This window comes from Dermacentor albipictus, chromosome 3 (genome assembly GCF_038994185.2).
Source record: "Dermacentor albipictus isolate Rhodes 1998 colony chromosome 3, USDA_Dalb.pri_finalv2, whole genome shotgun sequence".
Taxonomy (NCBI): domain Eukaryota; kingdom Metazoa; phylum Arthropoda; class Arachnida; order Ixodida; family Ixodidae; genus Dermacentor; species Dermacentor albipictus.
In genome coordinates, this window is record NC_091823.1 from 68,954,193 (window position 1) to 68,977,971 (window position 23,779).

At 48.2% G+C, this 23,779-nt stretch overlaps 2 protein-coding genes across 3 annotated transcripts in view; both read left to right on the plus strand.

Annotated features, from left to right (window-relative positions):
• Positions 1-4,618, plus strand: part of LOC135918998 (fatty acyl-CoA reductase 1-like) — a 42,281-nt gene extending 37,663 nt beyond the window's left edge. Inside the window, exon 12 of the mRNA XM_065452729.1 lies at positions 271-4,618. Coding sequence (XP_065308801.1) covers positions 271-484 — 214 coding nt within the window. The 3' untranslated portion in view covers positions 485-4,618. The remainder of the gene's footprint in view (positions 1-270) is intronic.
• A 2,064-nt stretch (positions 4,619-6,682) lies between these two features.
• Positions 6,683-22,583, plus strand: LOC135918995 (uncharacterized). Of its 2 annotated transcripts, XM_065452725.1 has the most exons (7): positions 6,772-6,949; positions 8,848-8,938; positions 10,395-10,626; positions 15,655-16,633; positions 18,008-18,293; positions 20,225-20,374; positions 21,408-22,583. In XM_065452725.1, exons 1-7 carry the CDS (start codon positions 6,917-6,919, stop codon positions 21,479-21,481), a joined length of 1,845 nt encoding a protein of 614 aa, XP_065308797.1. In that variant the 5' UTR covers positions 6,772-6,916; the 3' UTR covers positions 21,482-22,583. The 2 variants fall into 2 exon arrangements, with proteins under 2 accessions (XP_065308798.1, XP_065308797.1); XM_065452726.1 differs by lacking the exon at positions 10,395-10,626 and having other exon boundaries at positions 6,683-6,949.
• The last annotated feature ends 1,196 nt before the right edge of the window (positions 22,584-23,779 follow it).

Consider the following 23,779-nt stretch of genomic DNA (forward strand, 5'->3'; position numbering starts at 1 on the left):
AATAAACTGAACTGAAACTGAACTCTACGCATATGCCACGCCTTGCTACAGGACAAGCGGTATAGGCGGGCTACATTGCCACACCATATAAGTTGCTCAAACCTTGTCTTACCTTCTTGACAATGTGATTCCTCGGAACGTTGAGAATGACAGCCCACAAACAAATGACACGAAACAAAACACCGACAGCGCATGCCTTTCATGTTAAATTTCTCCAGCCTTACTATTGTCTGTTCACGCCCCTGGCAAATGTTGCGCGCGTGTGCGCAGGCTGTACATCTACCAGCAGCTGCTGTACGCCGCGCTCATCGCGCTCGCCTGGCGGCTCATCATGCTCAAGTCCAAGTCGGCGTGTCGCCTCTGGCACGGCCTCGTCTCCCTCTTCCTGCCCCTGCTGAGCCTCGTGTCGTCCGCCTTCGGGCTGCCGTACCCGGAGGACGCGCCGCCGCACTCCGCGCCTTCTCCCACTGGCGGCAGGCCGTAGAAACCGAGCCTCGGTCACCTCAGCCGTGGAGTGTACTCTGCACAACCGATATGAACGCGCCTCTCCCTAAGTTCGCGCTTTGGTTTGTGGGAGCCCAAAACCAGGGGATGGCACCAAGGCAGACGCAGCGCTATCGTTGTGGACAGAGGAAGACGGAGGGAATGCTTTAGTCAGGGTTGAGGACATGGAGGAAGAAAAGAACCTAGAGGGAAGAGTCGCGTGACAGTTTATAAGCCTAGATATAAAAATAAAGGAAAAAAAATCGGGAGAAAAAAGCCCTCTCCCCGTCGTCGGCAAACGACAGCTGCTTACAACGCCGAGCTGACGCAGACAATGGCGGAGAACCGATCCCGACGCGTGGGTCTCTAAAAGCTGCCAAAAACCAAACGTTGCCCTGAAACGTTGGCTAAATTTTTGCACGGCCTATTATCAAAGTGTCAACTCGCCGAAGGGCCTCTACGGGAAGAAAAATAGGGAGAAGCGGCGTCAGAGTGGGTTGGCTTGCAGAAGCTGGCTCCTGACGTCATGCTCCATGCTAGCTTCTCTCTCTCGCTCTCTCTCGTTCCCATTTCATAACGGGGGTTTCGTGGCCGCTACTTCATTACGGGCTTCCCACGTTGAGCACCAGTATATACAGGGAAGTACAGCTTCCGTCGCCACTGTCAGAAAGCTCCAGCTGTGTCCAGAGCGTTCTAATTCTTCCTCTTCTAAATACATTTCGCTATTTTCTTCTAGTTTCAAATGATTTGTTCCTCTTTTTTTAGTCATTATTTCATTACGAGGGCCCTTGAGCACGGCTCATGGCGCTGAATCGGCAGCATCCCCGCAAGCTTCATTGTGATAGTCACACACATTTCTAGTCATAGAAGAAGAAGAAGAAACTTTAGTAAAGAATAGTCCGGCAGTTCTTGATGTGGTGGCCTCAGGTGACGGCTCGAAGTTCTTGGACTCGAGCGGCATCTTCGGCTTGCCGGACGGCCCAGAGCTGGTCTGCCAGCTCTGAACTTCTGATAGCCGCCTCCCAGCGGCGGCGACGCCTACGGAGAAGGTCCCCGGCGGCTCCCGCATCCGGGGCGGCGTCGGGAAGAACGGAGCTCGAGCCTTCTACTCTGGCAACAGCCGCGATTATGGACGCGTCGCCAACGGAGCTGCTTTGATTACCGTTGTTGCCGGTACACTCCCAGAGCATGTGTCGCAGCGTTGCTCTGCGTCCGCATGTTTTACACGCGTCTGTTGGGTACAAACGCGGATAGCAGTGGTGTAAGATAGCGGGGCTAGGGTAGGTGTGTGTCTGCAGCAAGCGTAACGTCACGGCCTCGTTCCTGTTCAGTTTATCGTGTGGTGGCGGGAATCTGCGTCTTTCGAGTCTGTAGTGTTGGGTGAGGTCTCTGAACGTGGTTAGGCGATCGCCCCACGCCCAGTGTGTTTCTTGTTGCTGTGTTTCTGTTGTAGTGTCCCGATCCGGCAGATCCGATGCTCCGCTCTCGGGGGCGGAGGCGGCCACATAATCAGCGGCGGCTCGGCGTGTGAGACCTCGAGCCGTGGCGTGGGCCGCCTCGTTTCCCGCTAGCGGAACATCGGTGTGTGCCGGGGTCCAGAGGAGGAAGACCGTAGAATTTTGGGGTTGCGAGGGCGATGACGAGTCGCCGTCGTCAGAAATTTGGAGTATGCGGGCCGCTTCCCGCGAGACACGACCGCGCGCGAAGCCGCGGATTGCCGCCTGCGAGTCGCTGATCACGATCGCAGCGTTCGGCACCGCGACGAGCGCTAGGGCTATCGCGGCTTCTTCGGCCGCTTCCGTGTGTCCCGTGGTCACCGTGGCGCTCGCGAGGCACCTACCCGAGCGGTCTACAACCGCTATCACGTGCGCGCTTCTCCCTCCTCCATATCGCGCCGCGTCTACGTACATAACGCATTTTTATATTTGGTGCCAGGAGCCGCTGTATCGTGAATGCTAGAATGTTAAGAGGACCCTTTTCTACCTGTGGCGTGAATTGGCATTAAGGTGACGCTCTATATGCTGTGCAACGACCGATATCTGTGTGTCTTTACTTCTCGAAACCCCGCCCTAAACACTGCGACTTAGCGAAACGTTGTCATTACTTACCTATTTGCACCCAAATATATCGATGTATCGTGCCTCTGTTCAGGTGAAATAATTTGTATATGTTCGACTTCAAAGCAAAGCCCTCAGCACTTGTTTGTAACGGACTGTACATGCTGCATTTTTTTTTTTGAAGCGTCCCTTGCGTGTTCGGGCAATGTTTATGTCGTGTACGGCTCTACTTTCCGTGGTCAGACACAACTTATGTGTACGCAAACAGGGAGCAATTGTTTGTTTTTCCGAGTGTCCTAGGTTCAGATGTTCAAAATACGAACGTCGACAGGGGTCCCAGAGTTGTTACCGGATAGAGACAGGTGCCATCAGCCAGGAGCCAGCTACTCTTTGCTGCAGTCCATCTTTCACAGTTACAACACGCCCCGTTCTGTCACCTTTCGCCTACCTGGAACTTTATGCAAAAAACAAAGCTATCTACCGATTGCTCTTATTAGTGCAACAAAATAAATAACGCGATGCATGGCCAGAAAGGCAGAACAAAATTCGAATACATTTATTTAAGTGGAACGGATTTATAAAATTTATTAAGACACTGAACAAAAGTCGGGCTTATCTGCAATGCTTTTAAAGGCACAGAGTTACAAAGATATTTCATAAATTAGCTCAAAATAGACGTTTCCTGCTGAGAAAACAGAGTGCGAGCTGCGAGTGCATCGATCAAAATCCAACCAATGTGGCCTCGACTGCTCTAAATGTTGGCTTTAAAGCTTTCTTTCTTTCTTTCCTTTTTTTTTCGTATAACACGCCTCACGTACGCAGTGAAGCCCAATCGCAGTGAAGCCTAACCCTCCAGTGAAATGATTAACGCAAAGTTCAGGAGCGAATAAAGAAATCGGCATTCACATGACCATTGACAATACGATGAACGTACAGTATACTCGAAGTACTATTAACGACGTTTCACTTGATTTGGGTGTAAATGACATGCCGCTCGCCACAGTGGGGAAGAAAGGACGCAGTACTGAGTAGTCTTTATTTATATTTATTGACCCTTGTCTGCGTTATGGAAGACGCGTTGAAAACTACACATACAGAACTTCATATCGGGTAATGCAATGGTTGTGAGCATCCGTTGGTGTTCGCCATGAATAACAGTGTTCGAACCAAGAATGTCGCTGGAGCCACTTGTTCCTTCCTTGTTACTTGTTCGGTCACTGTTGTTAACTTCAAGCGCCCATCTTCCTGTGATTCTGTACTGTTCGTGTTGTTAGGGTTTGTTCCTATTCTATTTTTGTCCCCTCTGTACTTTTTTACTGATTGTTACATTAAATGTACGGGGCCACATCGTCGAACAAATAAAAAAACAGATTGCGACAATCCTAACAGTGCAAGATGAGACACGCATGTATCGAGTACAATGCACCTTACAATAGTTATCGGCAGTATCATGTTCCAACTCGTTCTTGCAGTGTCGATGTCTGTGCATCAATAAAATCCGTGCTTTCTTTAGACTTTGTAATTGACAACTGGCGTTATCCTTTGAATGCGATATTCTCGTTTCAATATTATGAAAGGCAGCGCACACAGTAATAGCGTCAGCAATGGTAATCAGGGAAGCTCTTTTATTGTTATTTTTTGCGCATAGTTGTTTTCTTTGAGTAAGTTGGGAGAGTCGCACAAAAGTATCACCGGTCACAAAAGAAAAGAAAAGAAAGCTTCCGGACACTTCCGCTTTCCGAGACACTTTAGATGCAGACTTCTAGAACGGAAACCCGTGAACAAGAAAACTTACATCATGGAAAATTGGCATGCATTAGTCTAAAAGTCAAGCGCCAACCGACAGACACTGCTAAAGCACAGACAAATAGCATAGAAGCATCTTTTCAAACCTAACCTTCCATCTTTTCGTGATCAAAAGAAATTGATTTCCTGGAAGGACACAGACGGAATTATGTTCTTCTCTTCTCATCTTGACTCTCTCTCTGTGGCGTGCCTGTGTGTTGTTTCGCGGTGTAAGTTGTGTTGTGAAATTGTATGCAATATTTTATTTTAGAATGTGGGCGTTTCTTTTTTTTTCATTAAAAACTTAACTTTACCAGCAGCGTTGGCGTTTATTTTTCTTTCTCCAGGTCCACCTGCGTGTGCTTTATCCTTGACATAAAAATGGTCTTAGTAAGAATGGCTTCTTACTCGCAGCGATTTCTCGGAACTGTTACAAACAATTTCTATTTGTACGGACATGCGACAACTTCCGTTTTTGTGATCTCCTCTATCATGCTTAATAATTAAATAAAATGAATTATTGATAATTAGATAAAAGGCTCCGGAAGGATATCTGGTGCGGGGGGGGGAGGGGGTTGACGTGTGGGCGCTCATGTCGCAATCACCATGTCGTACCCCCCCCACTTTCTCTCTCTCTCTCTCTACACACACACACAAACACACACACACACACTCACACACACTCACACACACACACACACACACACACACACACACATATATATATATATATATATATATATATATATATATAAATGAAAGTGGATAATGGCTAATATAAATCTGGCCCCTCTATTACCCCTTTCTTCTCGTATATATATATATATATATATATATATATATATATATATATATGAGAAGAAAGGGGTAATAGAGGGGCCAGATTTTTATTAGCCATTATCCACTTTCATTTTCATTAATTTATCGTTTCTTTATTTCATTTATTAAGCGCAAGTAATTCCCCTATGTTGTCCTTCGGGTCAGTGTTGGTTGGCTTCTTATGAAGTATGACTAATAAAAATCGGGCCCCTCGGTTAACCTCCATTTCTTCTCGTTTATTACATAACGAGGGTCTCGAATCCGGCAACATTGGTGCCTTCAGGTAGCATGTGTGGGTTTATTGACCGGTTGCCTTCACCCAAAAAGATTACGTTCTTGTGACGCCTGCGGCACATCTGCCACCAAGGCCTGTGAGTGGTGGCGCTGACTAACACTTCCAGGGTACACCCAAGAAAGTGGATGGGGAAACGGCGCAGTGGTAGGTGAATTAGTAGAGCATCGCACGTGAAATGCGAAGGTTGTGGGATCGTTCTCCACCTGCGGCAAGTAGTTTGTTTGATCCAGTTTCATTTCCATTAGCTTATCGTTTCTTTATTTCAATAATTAAGCACAAGTAATTTCGACTATGTTGTCCTTGGTGTCAGCTAGTGTTTGTTGGCTTCTTATCAAATATAAATATGTATACGAGAAGAAAGGGGTTAACAGAGGGGCCAGATTTTTATTAGCCATTATCCACTTTCTTTTTCACACACACACACACACACACACACACACACACACACACACACACACACACACACACACATATATATATATATATATATATATATATATATATATATATATATATATATATATATATATATATATATATATATATATATATATATATATATATATATATATATATATATATATATATATATATATATATATATATATATTCATATATCTTGTCAACTCATGCACTATTTACGTTCGCGCACCTGAAGTCCAAACTTTAATCTCATGCAGCTTTCTTTACATTTACGCTTGTGGCATCTGCCTTACGCAGGTATGAGCCATTGCATTTGGGGGTATGGGTCAGTGATGATGATAGTTTTCTGTCCACGTTACGCCACAAAGAAATCCCAGGATCCTAGCTATACAGCTCCGCTGTAATAATTTCTCCTATGCTGTTCTTGGTGTCATTGTCTGTTGGATTCTTATGAGCTGCCTAATAAAAACTAATAAAATTGCTATAGCCGCAGCATGAATCGCTGTTCCTAACGTATCGTTGCAGTTATTTAGTTACCGCACGTCGTAGTCACCGCATTTCATTTCTGGCCGTCACTAATTCTCTTTGAACCGCCATACCGGCGTCAGCCACCCACTCGAGCTCCGTGTTCCCTGCACCTGACTGAAACGCGATACTTCTCAACACAAAACGAACTACGGCCGCAAATTCGTTCATGAGAATCTCACTGCACGATTTTTCAACGACCGTTGTGCATGTGTTTCACAGGTGCGGCGAGGAAAACTAAAACACATTCTGTATAGATCGCTTCGTCTTCCGCATCGCACAGTATGATCATCATCGCACCTACAGATGCACGAGGACGCGCGCCCGAGCGTGTGGTTCCGGACTGGGCTAGTTCCGACGACAGTTCCAAGAACGGCCGCGTCAGCAACGACCGTGGGAGTCTTGGGCAGGTCCGAACTGGAACCTTGTCGAGGCGCGACGCAGACACCGGCCTCCGTGATCACCTCGCGTCTGAGTTCGCAGCATTCAGGGAGGCGGCACCACTTGGCAGCTCCGACAGGCGTTCACAATGAGCACCGCGGAAGCGGAGTCTGCAGAGCAGGTGACGTGAGCTTCGCAACCTTTCACGCGCTTATCTCGTGTTCGCACTTAGAAATTTAGGGATCGAAATTGTATGCTCGCGCCCACGATCAATTTCTTGCGTAATAATCGCGTGAAACCATACGCAAGAGAACGCGCTTCTACACGCCTAAGGGTAAAAAATGTACGGTATCGCTCAATCGTTGGCACCATTGACCAAGTTTGTGCACTCTATGTACCTTTAAAACTAATTAAATAAAATTGTGCGGCTTTTGGTGTCCAGACCATGGTCTGATTATGAGGCATGCCGTAGTGGGGGATCCCGAATTAAGTTTGACAACCTTTGTTTTTACAACGTGCACCTGAATATAAGTACCATGAGCTTTTCTGCACTTCACCCCCATCGCAATGCCACCGCCAGCACCGGGATCGAACTCACGACCTCAAGCATCATCATCATCATCATCATAATCCTGGTTACGCCCACTGCAGGGCAAAGGCCTCTCCCATACTTCTCCAACAACCCCTGTCATGTACTAATTGTAGCCATGACGTCCCTGCAAACTTCTTAATCTCATCCGCCCACCTAACTTTCTGCCGCCTCCTGCTACGCTTCCCTTCCCTTGGGATCCAGTCCGTAACCCTTAATGACCATCGGTTATCTTCCCTCCTCATTACATGTCCTGCCCATGCCCATTTCTTTTTCTTGATTTCAACTAAGATGTCATTAACTCGCGTTTGTTCCCTCACCCAATCTGCTCTTTTCTTATCCCTTAACATTACACCCATCAGTCTTCTTTCTATAGTTCGTTGCGTCGTCCTCAATTTAAGTAGAACCCTTTTCGTAAGCCTCCAGGTTTCTGCCGCATATGTGAGTACTGGTAACACACAGCTGTTATACACTTTCCTTTTGAGGGATAGTGGCAACCTGCTGTTCATGATTTGAGAATGCCTGCCAAACGCACCCCAACCCATTCTTATTCTTCTGGTTATTTCAGTATCATGATCCGGATCCGTGGTCACTACCTGCCCTAAGTAGATGTATTCCCTTACCACTTCCAGTGCTTTGCTACCTATCGTAAACTGATGTTCTGTTCCGAGACTGCTAAACAATACTTTAGTTTTCTGCAGATTAATTTTCAGACCCACCCTTCTGCTTTGCCTCTCCTGGTCAGTGAGCATGTATTGCAATTGGTCTCCTGAGTTACTAAGCAAGGCAACATCATCAGCGAATCGCAAGTTGCTAAGGTATTCTCCATCAACTTTTATGCCCAATTCTTCCCACTCCAGGCCTCTGAATACCTCCTGTAAATATGCTGTGAATAGTATTGGAGATATCGTATCTCCCTGTCTGACGCCTTTCTTTATAGGGATTTTGTTGCTTTCTTTGTGGAGGACTACGGTGGCTGTGGAGCCGCTATAGATATCTTCCAGTATTTTTACATATGGCTAATCTACACCCTGATTCCGTAATGCCTCCATCACTGCTGAGGTTTCGACTGAATACTACGGGGCAGAAACCTGACTACGGGGCAGAAACCTGACTCCAGGTTTCTGCCCCGTAGGTGAGTACTGGTAAGACCTCAAGCAGCGCAGCGCCAAAGCCCCTTAGTGATGCCACGACGGGTATTCTCTTCCTTCCATCGTGGCTTGGTAATATGGCGATCTGCCAGCGAGAATTAGGTCGCAGGTACGCTTATTGAATTATAGGCAACGGCGACCGCATTGCGATGTGAGCAGAATATAAAAAGCGCTTTTGTATAACGAGTTCTAGGTGTAATTGGTAAAGAGCACCGTGGTCATCGAAAATATATCCGAAGCGCATCCCCAACAGCCTGTCTCGTAGCCTGGGAATTGGTGTGGGGATGCTACGCACCATTACGTAAACTTTGCTTGCGTCCTCTCGTGCTCTTTCTGCAGGAGGACACTACAAGCGAAACCGAAGTTACGTCCCGTGTGCAGTACAGCAAGGTTCTCCCGCTAAAGTGTCACATATTCATGTTGTACGGATGTAAGTATTTCAAACTACCGCACACGTACTCCGTGCGTTCTTGCTAGCCTTTACAAGGGTATAGGATCACCACGGTGCAGATATGTTCATACGTGATATTACGCGCAAGTGTGTGCTTGTGATCGCATTCCAGGGGCACGCGCTTTACGTGTGATAATCGGTCGCCTGCTCGTTTTCGATGCTTATACAATCTTTACATGTGTTTTTCAACATATTGTGCAAATATTGTATAAGCACCGAAGTGCGTACATCCAACGCAGTGAGCTCGGCGAGCTCCTTGCGAAGTGTCAGGCACCACATGCAGGCATGGGGGAGTCAGGCGTAGGGAACAACGTCGAGGAGCCGCTGTCGACGAATCCATGTAGACTGCAGTCGTATACCGTGACCACCGGTCGTTGCGAACGTGGACACGCTGCAAGAGGGTGCGAGCTCGCACAAGTGCCGCTAGGTGCTAGGTTTCGCCATTGTCTCGTGGCGCTGGGCGTTGGGCTTTAAAACTACGGCACGCCATAATAAAGGTAAACTAAAAGATAATCAAGTGAAATCAGTACTATCGAAATATTTAAGAACACGCATGGCAAGTCGCCTCGTCTTTCACATGTTGCGTGGTGTCGCGGCGAGATGCGAGAACAAAAGAACATAGTGGTGCCATTCCTTAATTCCACTGCCTTCTTGTACATTTTCTTTGTGTGTTGTTACTACAAACGCGAGCGGAGAACGCAGCAATCTGATAGGCCAGTTATGCTGCTTCTCATCCTCGCCGTTTAAAACGATTGCTTCTGCATGAAGCTCCGATGAATACAGTACGTCCATATCAAATTTTAACTAAAAAAGTATTGTTCGTGAGCGTGTCAAGAGAAAAGGTTAAAATAAAACAAAGCAAAATGGTCTGAACGGTAGCAGACGACGAAGAGGGAACGGCACCCCTCCATCATGTTGTTTTCGTATCTCATCGCAGCGCCGCGCAACCTATGTGGCCGACGTAGAGTGCCGACATCGAGGCACGCTAGGCCGACGAGTCTGCTAGTCGTGCGCTCGCGCGTTCCCTTTGACGAAGATGAAAGTACGTGCATTACACTTTTTAACGATAAAGGTGTCACTAATACCATGAGTGAAGCTTGGTAATCGAAGTGGGTATTGCTTTCGCAAGTAAGCAAAGGGTCAACGTGATAAACTTGTTGTCTGCCTTTCCTGCGCCAGAAACGGGCCAAATTTCAAAACTCCATGAAAATTCGTGAATAATCATCGGCATCGCGACCTTGTCGGCATTGTGAAGCTCCAGAAGACAATTCGGAATTTACATTTCTCTGCTGAGGTGTAGTTGACAGAAGGTTCTCCGAGCCTTAACAGATTTGGCGATTATCTTCAGCCAAGTTCAGTGTCCCTTTAAAGTGCGTATAGACGGTTGTTATTGCCAAAGCTAATCTGACGAGAATTCGTCGACTGCATGGCGCAGCGTTCGCCGCCGTGCTTCCAAACACCTCTGTGGAGGCCGAGCAGCTGGGCATCTCTCCTCAACTGGTGGGCGCCATGATGGCGGCGGTGCCATTCAGCACGGTTCTGGCCGCGGTCTCGTTGCCTTACTTCCGCTCTCGCGTCGCCACCATCAAGCGTGCCATGATCCTCGTCACGCTGGGACAGGGCACCTGTCACCTGCTCGCGATGCGGGTCACGCGCGGGCACAGGAGGTAGGTGTGCACAATATGGAAGACGGAACAGTGCGTCAATGTGCCGCGTTGATTCAGCGGAAGAGTGCAACCATGCATGGTCCTATGTTCTGGATGGAGAGGGAAGAAAATCCGTGTTAATCGACCTCTTTTTTTTCTCTCTCTCGTTGTCAATAAGCAACGTTACATAACAGGACCTTTCGCGGAGTTCGGAGTAGCAACAAGGATGCATTGAACGTTTAGGTTCAACCATAACGAAAGAGAGGGAGTGAGAAAGATCGGTTAACAGAGAAGAGCAAGGACATGCTGACTGATCCATATTGTCTAGCGCCTGGCTGACAGATGAAAATCGTTCAGCAGTGTGGTGAAGAAATGAGAAGGGGCGCAGAGATGGCTCACGCATAGCAAAGAAGGGTAAGAATTGAACTGGCAGACTCTGTTCGCATAAGCTGCTCTCCAAACACAAAACACCAGTATAGGAAGCCGGAACGCGACAAATACTGCAGGCCTTGCATACTTTAGGAAAGCTGGCAGCCTTGACGGATTAGGGAGATTCGCCAGCCTTAATGTAGCGTTCCTACTTAAAGGACACAGTAAACGTAAAGCATTGCTGTGGAACTGGCGTCCATCTTGTCTACATTTTATTCTCACTTTCTTCTTCTCTTCTCCTGAACCCAGACTCCTGCGCTTCTTCATCTTCTATTCCAAGGCTCATACCGCTTCACCCTTCCAGGTTTCTTTTGCTAACCCCTCCTGGGGTAATACTTGAAAACGTTTCCAATCGAAGCACATTCAACTGAGCCACGTTCGCCAATGTACCACACAGTCTTCAATATTCCTTTCTGAGTGGCCGTCTTTGTCACAGAGTAAGGACCATAAAATTTGGCATTGGATTCTCTTACTCCTTTCCTAACTAGAATGAGGTCGGTGACTTGAATGTCTGGAATATCTGAGCAATGTCTCTTGTCAAAATTTTTTTTCATTCGTTTACGGTACCTCTCCTCCTGCGATTTCTGTTTCCTTTCCTCGACGATCTGGAGATTTTCTAACAGCCCAAGTTCACGGTCCGCCTGAAGAATAGGGGTTTCTCCTGAAGAAGCGAATTGCGGGCTGCATCCCAAGCCGCTGGTGTAGGAGCGATTGTGATGTCTTACAGCTGCTTCTAAAGAGCATTTCCAACCACCAGGGAAACTATCGTACATCCTGATGTATTGTTTAACATCTCGTATAGCACGCTCTGCAAGCCCATTCGCTGCGGGATGGTATGGCGCACAGAACTGGATTGATATATTATGGTCTCGAGCCCATCTTGCTAGCTTTTCGCTCTTGAACGCTGGACCGTTGTCACATACAATTGTCTTGGTTGTCCTAAACATATCCCGTTCGAGAAGGGCGATGACACTATTCGCATCTTCTTTTCCTGCCCGTGCCGCGACCATCCTGGTGCATTCATCTATGGCCAGAAGAAAAGCTTGCGTTTTCGGACTCCTTCTCGTTTCTTATTTAGCTCGGCGAAATCCAGGTGTATAACTTCAAAAGGCACGTTTGAGTGGCAAGGTATTATCATGGCGTCCGTAGGCTGCTTATATTTCACTTTGTTGATTTGACAAATGTGGCATGAACGAACGTATCGATTGACGTCGTCTTTCATGTGAGGCCACGTAAATCTCTTGACTAGCTTGTTGTAGGTGCGCCAAAATCCGTCGTGTCCTCCAGATTCTGGGCTATCGTGGTACAAATAAAGCACCCTGGAAACCAGCGTTGGCGGGACTTGATAGCGACCTTCCCTAAAAATCAATTGTTCAGTGCCTTCCCACAATTTAATTTCATTGATTTCTGCCGATTGTTCGTTGTTGGCCTGTATCATCAGTCTAGACAATGCATCTGCATCAGTCAAAAGGGGTCCAGGTCTGTGGGAGATGGTGAAATCGAACTGCTGCAAATAGTTCACCCATCTGGCGATACGTCCCTTAGGTTGGGTCATATTCAAGAGATGAGTGAGGGCTTGGTGATCGGTAAACAAAGTAAACTTCGCACCTTCTAGGTACGTACGGAAGTACTGAATTGCTTTGAGGACTGCAAGAGCTTCCTTTTCAGTAGTGGTGTAGTTGACTTCAGGTGGCTTGAGGGTGTAGCTGTAGTAGCCTACTACGTGTCGCTTTTCTCGGCCGGATGCTTCTGGACATTTCTGGTACAAGACTGCACCTGTCCCATAGTGTGAGGCGTCGGTATTCAGTTCAAAGGGTAAAGTGAAATCTGGTATGCGTAGAATAGGGTCAGCAGATATTCTGTGCACCAGATCACGGTAGACTCTCTCACATTCCTCATTCCACTCAAATGGAACTTCTTTCTGTGTTAGGCGCGTGAGGCATCTTGTTTTGATGGCAAAGTCTTTTATGAAGGGCCTGAAATGTCCTGCTAATCCCAAAAATACACGCAATGAGTGTACGTCATATGGTTTTACCAGTTGGGAAATCCTCTCGACGGACTCTTGTTTCGTGCTTTTGGTAGTCCCATCAAAGACTCTTCCAAGAAACACCACTTTTCTTTGAAAGAACGCACTTTTCTTAAAATTAACCTTGAGGTGTGCCAAGCTCAAGGCATTTAATACCTGGGACAGGTGTGCCTGATGCTCCGTCTCTGTTTTGGAGAAGACGATAATATCGTCTATGTACACGTTACAAAAGACACCTAGGAAAGGCTTCAGGACTTCGTTCATAATCTTCTGGAACCATGCTGGTGAGTTTTTCCAGCCGAAAGGAAGCCGGTTATACTCGTACAGGTCGAAGGGCGTGATAAAAGCAGTGTACATTTTTGTTTCTTCGGTTAGCGGGATCTGCCAGAAACCTTTGCACAAGTCAATACGTGAAAGACATCGGCAACCACCTGTCTCATCTATAATCGTGTCTATCTTCGGCATGGGAAATGGTATAAGTTCTGTCTGTCGGTTGAGAACCCTGTAATCTGTGCACAGTCTGAAAGTTCCATCTTCTTTCGGCGCAATAGTTATGGGAGAGGCGAAGGGTGACACCGAAGGCCGGATTATATTGGCGTCTAGCATCTCCTGCAATTCCTTCTTCAACCATATCTTGCGCTCTCTTGACATGTTGTAAGGTGATTTTCGGATGACGGTCTTGTCGGTGAGTTCGAAAGGCACCTTGTGTGACGTCATCGCCGGTGGATAGCTTCCTATGCACACTAGTTCAGGATAGGTCGTTGCAATATCCTCCGCGCAATTGACAACTCGCAGGTTATCCTTTCTATCCGGCTGTGTCTCTTGCCTTGATAGTCCTTCCACTAAAACCGCATCGTCCCAGTATACGTTGATTTTTAGTTTCTTTATATCTGGTCTGGATAGCAGAAAGTCATACGTCACCCCCTCAATCACCAGTACTTCACTCGCTATTTCATGACCTTGGAACTCGATGTTTACTGAGGCCCACTGATTATGCATTGTCACTTTTCCATCGTAGCCTTGCACCCGTAGTACTCTTCCACTATGCAGGTGACTTGCATCTACCAGCTTGGCATTTATTATAGACACAGAAGCACCGCTGTCAACCAAAGCCATCATGTGTCTGTTTCCCACTTTCACAGGGATGTGAAGTAGGCTAGAGCAAGTTAAATAAACAGTCTCAGTTGTGGTCATCGGGTCGGACTGATCACCCTTGTTTATCAGTTTTTTGTCGTCGGAGCCTCTTCAGCGTCCGAAAGTAGGGGAACAGGGTCGCTGTCGATGTTATGCACCCGACCTCTGGGAGCGCGCCAACCCAAGCTCTCTGTGCCGCCTGCAAGGCGGCGCGGTTCTCGCTGATTACGGCTTGACCAATCCGTGCCGGACCGTGTGAAGTGACCGCTTAAGCTAGCGTTTATATTTTCTTCTGAAGTAAATGATATGTCGTGAAGGCACTCCAGGAGCCCGTCCATAGTTTTAGGTGACCGTAGTTGCACTTGCTTCAGGACTTGCGCGTGCAGTCCGTGCATTATTAGTGCTACTACGGCAGACGGAGGAAGCATAGGCTCGGCCAGCTTTAAAAGGCGGCATTTGTCAAAGAAATACTCTACGAGGGAGCCTTGCTTGAATTTGAAATTAAGCGCGGCGTCCCACCTTTGCACTGGGTTGCTTCGGAATGTCGTCAAGAATTTTTCTTTCCACTGATTCCAAGAGTTGCCAGCCTCTTCAATAATGTGCAAATCATACCACTTCCGTGCAACACCGCTTAAGTAACTACGCATGTTAGTAATCTTGTCCTCATTAGAGTGCCAGTTGTTCTTTCCAGCGGCATATTCATAGAATTCAAGCCAACCTTCTGGACTTGATGACATGCCGTCGAATGCATCAGGTTCTACAAATTTAGTCACTGGCTTCTCAGCGTTTAAAGAGCTTATAAGCGATGTCACCAGCTGGTTTTGTTGCGAAATCTGTTCTTGTTGTAGCCGAAGTGCTTTCAAAACGAGGCTCACCTCTTCCGTCGACGACTGTGATCCAGAGTCCTTCCGACGCATCGGTTGAAGAACTAATTCGTCGAAGATCACCAGAGGCAAGTTCACGTTCACAGCACCCTTCCGACGTAGTTCATCAGGGTCCATGGAAGCCTTCTCTAAAACCAGGTTCATGAGTTCTGCCGAGTTGAGTTCGCGAGGTAGTTCCACCGCTGGTTCATCTTCAGCTTGGTATCTCGAAAAGATCATCTTGTCCGCGGAGGTCTCCTCAAGGAAAAATCTCACCCACATGTTGGAGTTCGCTGTCGGCTGCGCCAAAATAATGTAGCGTTCCTACTTAAAGGACACAGTAAACGTAAAGCATTGCTGTGGAACTGGCGTCCATCTTGTCTACATTTTATTCTCACTTTCTTCTTCTCTTCTCCTGAACCCAGACTCCTGCGCTTCTTCATCTTCTATTCCAAGGCTCATACCGCTTCAATCATGTGCAAATTTCTGCACTTTTTATTTCAAATGTATGACGTACCCGCGGGTGCTGCAGAGGGGCTTCTAGCTTGAGCCTCGTACAAGACAAACTCAACTGGCATATTCTTTTACATATCGCAGAGCCATGGTGGACCTCACCGTGCGCATGCAGTGTTCCTCTGCTGAAAACGCTTCCACATATTCTCCGCTCACGGTCTGCCTGGACAACCCGCTCAACCGCCAGCCGAATCTCTGCCCGCAAGACTCGACGGTCGATCCCGGCAGCAGATCTCAAGAGAACCTCCCCGATTCGAACCTTCAAAGGCTGGAGTGCACGTTAAAATGCGGATGTTTCTGGGACCCGGATGGCGATTACGTGTCGGCGGGCTTTAGTCCCCCCGCGAACAAGTGCCTCGTGAGCGACCACAGACTCCTGGACTGTGGGGAAAGCTACTGCGTAGCGGTTTCCAAGGAGACGCACTTGGCCATCTTGTGCGACGACGAGTTGACTCCGCCCTGCCGGATGCGCTGCCACGAGCAGCGGCTGCGACGCGGACAGCGGACCCCTGCCCTGAGCAACTGGGCGGACGCCGTCCGGTCGCTCCGCAAGGCCGTCGTCTGGGGCTACCTGCTTCTGCGGCTGCTCGCGATCGTGTTCAGTGGGATCGCCGTCACCCTCGCCGACGTGGCCGCACACCTGGTGCAGGACGCGGACGAGCCGCCGTCTCTCTTGCTCCTCGCGCCGTCCACGGACTCGAACCGGCTGTGGGGCTCAGCGGGCTGGGGCGCCGCCTCGCTGCTCGCAGGTCAACTGAACCACTGGGAGGGCCCCGACGGAGGCGCGTTCATCAACTTCGCGCCGGGCGTCTACCTGAGCGCCGGCATGAACGCCGTCGACGTGGTGGCCATCATGCTGCTGCGCATGCCCCTGCGCGAGGCTCCGTACCGGCGCCTGTTCGAGAGCGAGCCGAGCGCGTACCGCAAGCGGCGCACCTACTTCTACATGGCGCTCGCGTACGTCGTGGGCTCGCTGAGCGGCGCCATCTGGGTGTTCGGGCCGCTCAGGCTGCGCCTTTTAGGAGCCGTGCCACAACTTCTGGCTGCCACGACAGCCGTCCAGGTGCGCACGTTTGTGCTCGCCTTCGTATCTGGGCCGGCATTGTCGATCGGTTGATTTTATTGGATAGACGACTAGGTAAACCAGTGAAAGCGGGAGTGACGTTAAGTAAATTGTCACGGGAACCATTCCCGTCATAGCTGATTTTTCCGTGTTGGCAAGATGGGCAGCGGAAAGATTGAGACGCGGAGGGCTCGTAGCTAGAATATATAGGTCGAGGAATTGGAATTCATGTTAGAAAAAAGGTAAGCGTGCAGATACAGACACAAAGACAGGGATGTGGACAACACACACGCCGACTATAACACTATAGTGAAAGGTCGCACAGGGGTAGGAAAAGAAGGTAGACACGAAACTTATCTGCGCATGATCATGAATGGCAGCGCCACCTGGGAAACAGGAATGGGCACGGGCCTATATACGCGAAAGATAACGGTTCAGGTAAGACATTTCATCTTTATGTAAGATGATTGAAGGCTGTCTAACACATGCACTTCCGGTGATAGTGACATGTCAAGGGTCGACCATAACACCAGTGGCGTAGCTAGGTCGTCTGGTACCCGGGGCCCATAGGTATTCTGTCACGCACCCCCCCCCCCCCCGGGTGTAGCCGGCAGAAAGAGGGTTGTCTTCAGACGTATATGACACCCCCCCCCCCCCTCACTGGCCCCTGCACCCGGGGCCCACGGCCCCCCGGCCCCCCCTGTTGCTACGCCACTGCATAACACACACTTCTTTTAGCAAGGTTTGTAGTCGGAATATGTATAAGCCATAAAAAGCACGAGATGCACAGCACAAATCAGAAACAACCTCGAGGAAGCTGATAGTGTAAGTGTTTAACGCCATAATTACGGCATTTCTCTGTGACACACCCGTGTAGTATATGCAGGTAACTTGTATACCTGACTCAGAGAAATCGCATACACTTGCAATAAATGTGGTTTCAATTACGCCACGTGCTATCTAAAGGTTATGATTCGTACTTTGCAACTGTCTTTGTATTTCTTGTTTTTGGTGTTCTTATAATGTACACTTTGTATTGTATAATTTTAGTGAATAAACATTTCAGTTAAAGGCCAACTGCAACGACATCTCGGGCCGCGAAACATGCCTAGTTTAATTAAGGTAGCGCAGATATAGAGGAGCCTCCCATGCACAATTTGACTTCTGAAACGCGGGCGGAAGTGTCGCATGACCTCCGAGAACTCGAATAGACATGCACCGCTCGCGGTGCCTTACCGTTCTTTCTCGCGACTTGAGTGCCATTTGTTTCCCGAAAATTGGGTATCAGCTTTCACTGGCAAGCACTCGAAATGCATTCTAACCCCTCGTACGTCCCAAATACATATGTGCCACGTGGTTTCCCCGTGGTAGCAGGTTTTCGGCGGCGAGCTTGTGCATACGTTCGCCTCCGAGCGGCTCGTGCGGCTGCTTGGCCTGCGCAACGCGGCGAGCGCCTCCATCCTGAGCCTGTTCGCTCGGTTGCTCGCCTACGGCCTGGTGCCGCTGCCCTGGGCCCTGCTGCCCATCGAGGTGGCGCAGGGACTCAGCGTGGGCCTCTACTCTAGGACCACTCTGGCCCTCGCCACGGGAGACCCGGCGACGCTAGGCAAGACGGAGCGGCACCTGCAGCAGGTCCTTTCCACCATCTACCACGGACTCGGTGAGCAATGCTTCACAGAGCGTCAAGAAAATAGAGAGAGAGAGAGAGAGAGAGAGAGAGAGAGAGAGAGATCCACTCGAATTTAGCGTGGAGCTCCAAAAGAAACCCATGTGGATTTCTCGGTAAGAAAACTTCGCAATCGAAGAAAAGTTTGTTCTGGTCGCGACCAACGCCTCTCCGGGGTGGTCACGCAGCCGTTGAGCTAACCAGGGGGCGAGCAGATCGCAGAGCGAGGTCGAGTTATTTGACAACTCGAAGCAATTCAAAGCAACGTGCTGAACATGGCATATCAGTTCTGCGGAAGTCCGTGAGGTGGAGGAAAATTTAAGAGAGGAGAAAAATGTCATTCACTCGACCGTGGCCGGCTACAATACCCGACTGTACAGTCAACAACAGAAAGAGTCGTGCGACTAATTCGCAGTGGTGAAAATTGCGACCAATGTTACGCGACTGACTCCGTCAGAAATGTGTGCTGAGATGAGCATTCGACAGCTTCACACGACGGGTTAATGCAAGTGTCTGCTACTCGATCCCATAGTTTCCTCAAGAAATTCTCAAGGGAGCTCTGGTGCTAGCGCCTATCGGAGGCGAAAGTGTGGCGGTTCATCAGTATGATAATGATAGGTAGTTGCTAGATTTGCCCTGAACTTCGTCCTTCTGGCTTCAAACAACTTTGTCACTTTGCGATCTGGCTCAACAAAGCACTGCGCTTCCGGCAATTAGCAAATTGACCAACGAGAGCTGAAGAACGCGTCTTACTATGTTTGGAAAACTATGATCGCTTAGAAATTTAGAAAGATAAACTCAAATGAATATCGCCGCAAGAACATCTGAAGCTACAAGCACGAAGATTAGACACATCCCCACAGTACCCATGTTTTCATAGTAGCCGAATGATCGCAGAGCCAGAGTTCCACCCAGCAATTATTGTAGCGTAATCTTATGTTGCAACCTGCTGCAAGGCAACGCTTTCGTTGGGCAGGAGGGGCGAACATGGATTGCAGATGAGGAGTTGACTTGGTGGCCGAGTGTGCACGTGGTGTACTGTGACATTGTTGAATAGCGAAGATAGTAGGTGAAGGCCGGTGCTCGACCAGTATAAACATGATGGACGCGATGGTTACTGAGGGCGCCAGAGAACCCCCGGCGCCTTTGGCAGCAACGAGAACAGCATATAAGAGACGATTGAGACACTACGTGCAGATATGTCTCACAACTTCGAAGCAAGACGACATGAGTGTGCACCACGCAAATGTATTAACACGTGATGCGTCGTGCAGGTGCGGTGCGCAACGCATTAAAGTGCAGCCAGGAGACCGAAAGTTTTCCTTGCATGTTCGAGTTCTTCACTCCGTTTACTGATGCCACAGCTAGTAACCTGTGAATTACTTAGATATTACACATGGCACTTTCTTTATTGATTAGTTCGAGGCACATGCTCCAATGCCGAAATTAAGGTTTGACTGTGCTCAAGGCAGATTCTCTTGGTAGGGTCCCATATTTCAAGATACCCATCGCCAAGATCTGCCACAACATGCATTCGTGTACGTGTAGTGCGACTTGCTCCATATTATATGGTTAACAACATGAATTTAGTTGCGTCCTTCGAAAGTAATTCGGCACATTTTAAACCTTGGCTAAAGTTAGCTGTAATAACCTGTATACTTCCGTTATGTTCCAAATGAAACCATTTCAACCATTTCAATCAAGGTTAGCGCATGTGTCGTGTACTCACTCTGGTGGTGTGATTTTATGCGCTTTACCTTAAGCAGTTAGGAGTTCATCATTTGCACGTTTGATTGAAAAGAATGGCCTCTGCATTGCTGCTACCCTGTGTTCGAGAATTGCTCAGCCTTAATTCTCTTAAAGAAACAAACGGGCTATAAGGAGAACAGTGCAGAACGAACGTGACCACCCTCGTTGCTATGCAGGGGCCTGCTTCGGCGCCTTCGTGGCCGGCTGTCTCATACCGGTCATAGAGATCAACAGGACGTTCGTGCTCTACAGCATCGTCGCCCTGCTAGCCTTCTACGTCCAGTTCAGCTTCAGCCACTTGTGCTCCAAGCGAGATTCAACCGACGGTTGGTTTACTTAAGTCGTACACTCTTCCGCCAGTCGCAGACCACAATAACTAAACCGACGTGTTCGCGTGCGTGATTCATGTGTCAACATCTGCAGCGCTTAGTTTGGTCGTGTGTGCTTCAAGCTCTTGCTCTGCTTGCATATCGCTCGACAAGACGACTGCAACGTCTGCGAATTATCATATTCGTGCGCTTGAAATTCAAGCCGTTTTTTGAACGCATAATCATGAAGAATGGCACATTTTCCAAACGGTAGCCAATCAGGAGGTTAGACAAGCTGCCACGAAGACATTGTTCAGAGTCATTGCTAATTACAAGGCTCTAAATAATTGAAGGTACGGAAGGCCGATGTGAAAGTATACGTTCATTTCGGCCTTCGCAGTATATAATGTCACGGTCAAGTGTCACATGCCGAGGTAGCACAGGGGCTATGTGTCGTCGCGCTGCTGCGCTCGAGTCCGCGGATTCGATATCGGTTTCGGCGGCTGCATTTCCAACGGGGCGAAATGCAAAAACGCTCATGTACTCTCGTGTACATTTAAGTAGCCCAGGTGGTCAAAATGAATCTGGAGTCTCACTACGGCATGCCTCATTATAAAATCGTGGTTTTAGCATGTAAAACTCCAGAATATTCGTTGTTGTTGTTATCATTTAAAGGCGTCTTTGAAAATCTTAGCTGTCGGTAAATGTTGTAGCGACTTGCCGCAATCGTGGAAATGATTGGTTCACGCAGTTGTTATAGCCAGTCGGATGACATGTTTAAGCTCGTTGAGTTGGTTCAGTGATGGGAGCAAGAAATGTTGATGAGGCACCCACCACGCCTCTCCACCTGATTGTGCCGTGTCTATATATAGAGGCAACATAATCTCTTCACGATGCTTTGCTTTCGCAAGCAGTTGGCATACAGAGCGAGCAGTGCAGCGTAATTCGCTTTTGCGTCTCCTACTCCTCGATAGTTCATTATTTTTCTGGATGTTTAAGTCAATAAAATCAGTCGCTGATTTATGTCTTTCTCGCATTTGCGTCTCCACAGGCGGACGAAGGCGACGCCCAATGGTGACGTTCTTTAGCCGTTCATCAAGAAGTGAATCAAGCCCATCTACGTAAACGGCGGCAGTCCTGACCAAGAATAATCGGACCTTGACACTTGATAGCTTTTAAATCCTTATATATGTATTTGATAATGCGATGTGTGATAACCGAACTCTCAAAAATCAGGTTTAATCGCGCGAATCTCTGCTTGGCGACATTGCCAAACTCCTACAGCAGACGCTATGTTCGCAGTTCCAGAGTACCTGTGGATTTTTTCTTATCCTTTCGCTTCTGCAAATGCCGACAAGGGTAATCTGGCGTGTGCTTTATAACTGTCGTAGTGCCACGACGATGTATCGCACCACGAGGCCCTCAGGCTTCGGTGTTTCCCCAGCACCCCAAGTCATTCAAGAAATATGAATGCTCCACATAGGCACAAACTCAGCTACTCCGGTTACCCGCAAGCAAAACCACTTCGAGGAACTGTTTTCGTTGTTGTGCATGGTAACGTCGCGAATTCCTTTTTTCACATGGACTAACAAAGCGCGGAAGGAACGTTTGCAATGTTTCCTGCATCCGAGTACGTGGACAGCTCCGTAACGTACTCGACGCACTCAATTATCGATGTATACGCCGACGATATACTATTTGTACGCGTCGGTTGCCACACACGTGACGTTTGTATGCGGGATTCGATGGGGAGCCAGCGCTGGCCAGGAGGCGAGACGGCAGTTTGGGTGCGCGACTAGAATAATCGTGCCCACGCTGTCCATTAGGAAGGCCACATTTTGGACGATAACAGACGCGCGCATGCATCGACGTTTACTTCATCCCAGCGCGTCCAGCCAAGCTGTCCCCATAACCACGGGCATTGTGAGGACCGCGCGCACCGTTCTAACATGCCGGTGCCCAGTCGCGCCAGAAGCTGGACGAACGTGCCTTTAAGAACTGTTTCGAATTTGCTGACGCAAAATAGCAGCATGTGCTACGGAAAACTGTTTTCCACCGCTCGCTAGGCTGTGTTTTACGGCAATGCTGTCGGCACGCGAGAGAGAGCGAGAAAAAACCTTTGTGCTACGGAAAACTGTTTTCCACAGCTCGCTAGGCTATGTTTTACGCACGCGAAGTTCCTGTGCTGGTTGCCCATCAGAAGCAATGAATTCTGAGTACTGTCTCATTATACATAGTTGGAGTACAACCACTGCGTGTCTGTTCTGCTATCTTAGAATGACCGATATCCAAGTAGCTCAACTCTATTTTACTTCGTGCCACCTCACATGTCAGAACTTGCTAGGCCAAACAAGGAATTCGAACAGGTTGTGTTCGAGGATGCGTGTTTTATTTCCTTATATCCTTTTCGTACTGTGAACAGCAGTTTTAATCTAGGGAATGGGTGGAACGCTTCTCATAAAAACAAATTGCGTGGTGGCACGGTGTATGGGATCATGTTTCGCTTTGTAGCTGGTGATTAACAAAATATAGGCTAGAAGGTATTTGGGGAAGATGAAGTATTCTCCTCTAATAGTATACAAATCAGTTCACTTTCCAAGAAAATAAAAAATAAAATAGTCCTTTTTAAAGAGAGATAATATACAAATGCGAGCAATGAACGATGGTTTTCCAAGATAGAACAGTTGAAAGAAGCGTTTTAACTGTGCAGAAGCTCGAAAAGGAGTGGGGCCGTGTGCAATGTGCCATCTCTCGCAGTTCCACAATAATGTGGGACCGCATTATCCAGTGCGTTTTCCTCAAATTCGCGTAGTATCGAGGCGTGCTGAAGAGTAGGGGGTTCGGTGCGAAGAGAAGGAGGAGGAGGAGCCTTGCAATTGACCTAGCCTTGCAATTGCAAAAGTTACCCTCAATTGCTGCGCCTGAACGAGACCTATCAAGCGCTATGCGGTCTGAAACACTTCGCACTCCAGCTCAGGTATCGAAAATAAGTTGGAGCGGAGCTCACGACGACCCATACGACTCAGCATTCACTTTCCAACCCTGTATCACGGACGAGAGAAGCCGAGGCACCGCTGACAGTGGTGTTCAGTGTTCTCGCCGGAAAAAAAAAGTTATCATTCGTATTTGATAGCGCTGTCGTCTTGCGCTTGAGTTCATCTATTAATATCTTGCGTTCTGCTTCAAATTCAGGACACTTCAGTATGTAATGTTCAACGTCACCAAAAGTTTGACACCTGCCGCGGTTGCTTAGTGGCTATGGTGTTGGGCTACTAAGCATGAGGTCGCGGGATCAAAAACCGGCCACGGAGGCCGCATTTCTATCGGGGTGAAATGCGAAAACACCCTTGTACTTAGATTTAGGCACATGTAAAAGAACTCCAGGTGGTCCAAATTTCCGGAGTCCCCACTACGGCATATTTT

Excerpts from the sequence above, each read along its gene's own strand:
- LOC135918995 (XM_065452725.1), top strand. The coding sequence starts at position 6,917 with ATGAGCACCGCGGAAGCGGAGTCTGCAGAGCAG. Across the intron at positions 10,627-15,654 it reads GTCACGCGCGGGCACAGGAG|AGCCATGGTGGACCTCACCG; the intron begins GTAGGTGTGCAC and ends TACATATCGCAG. Across the intron at positions 18,294-20,224 it reads CACCATCTACCACGGACTCG|GGGCCTGCTTCGGCGCCTTC; the intron begins GTGAGCAATGCT and ends GTTGCTATGCAG.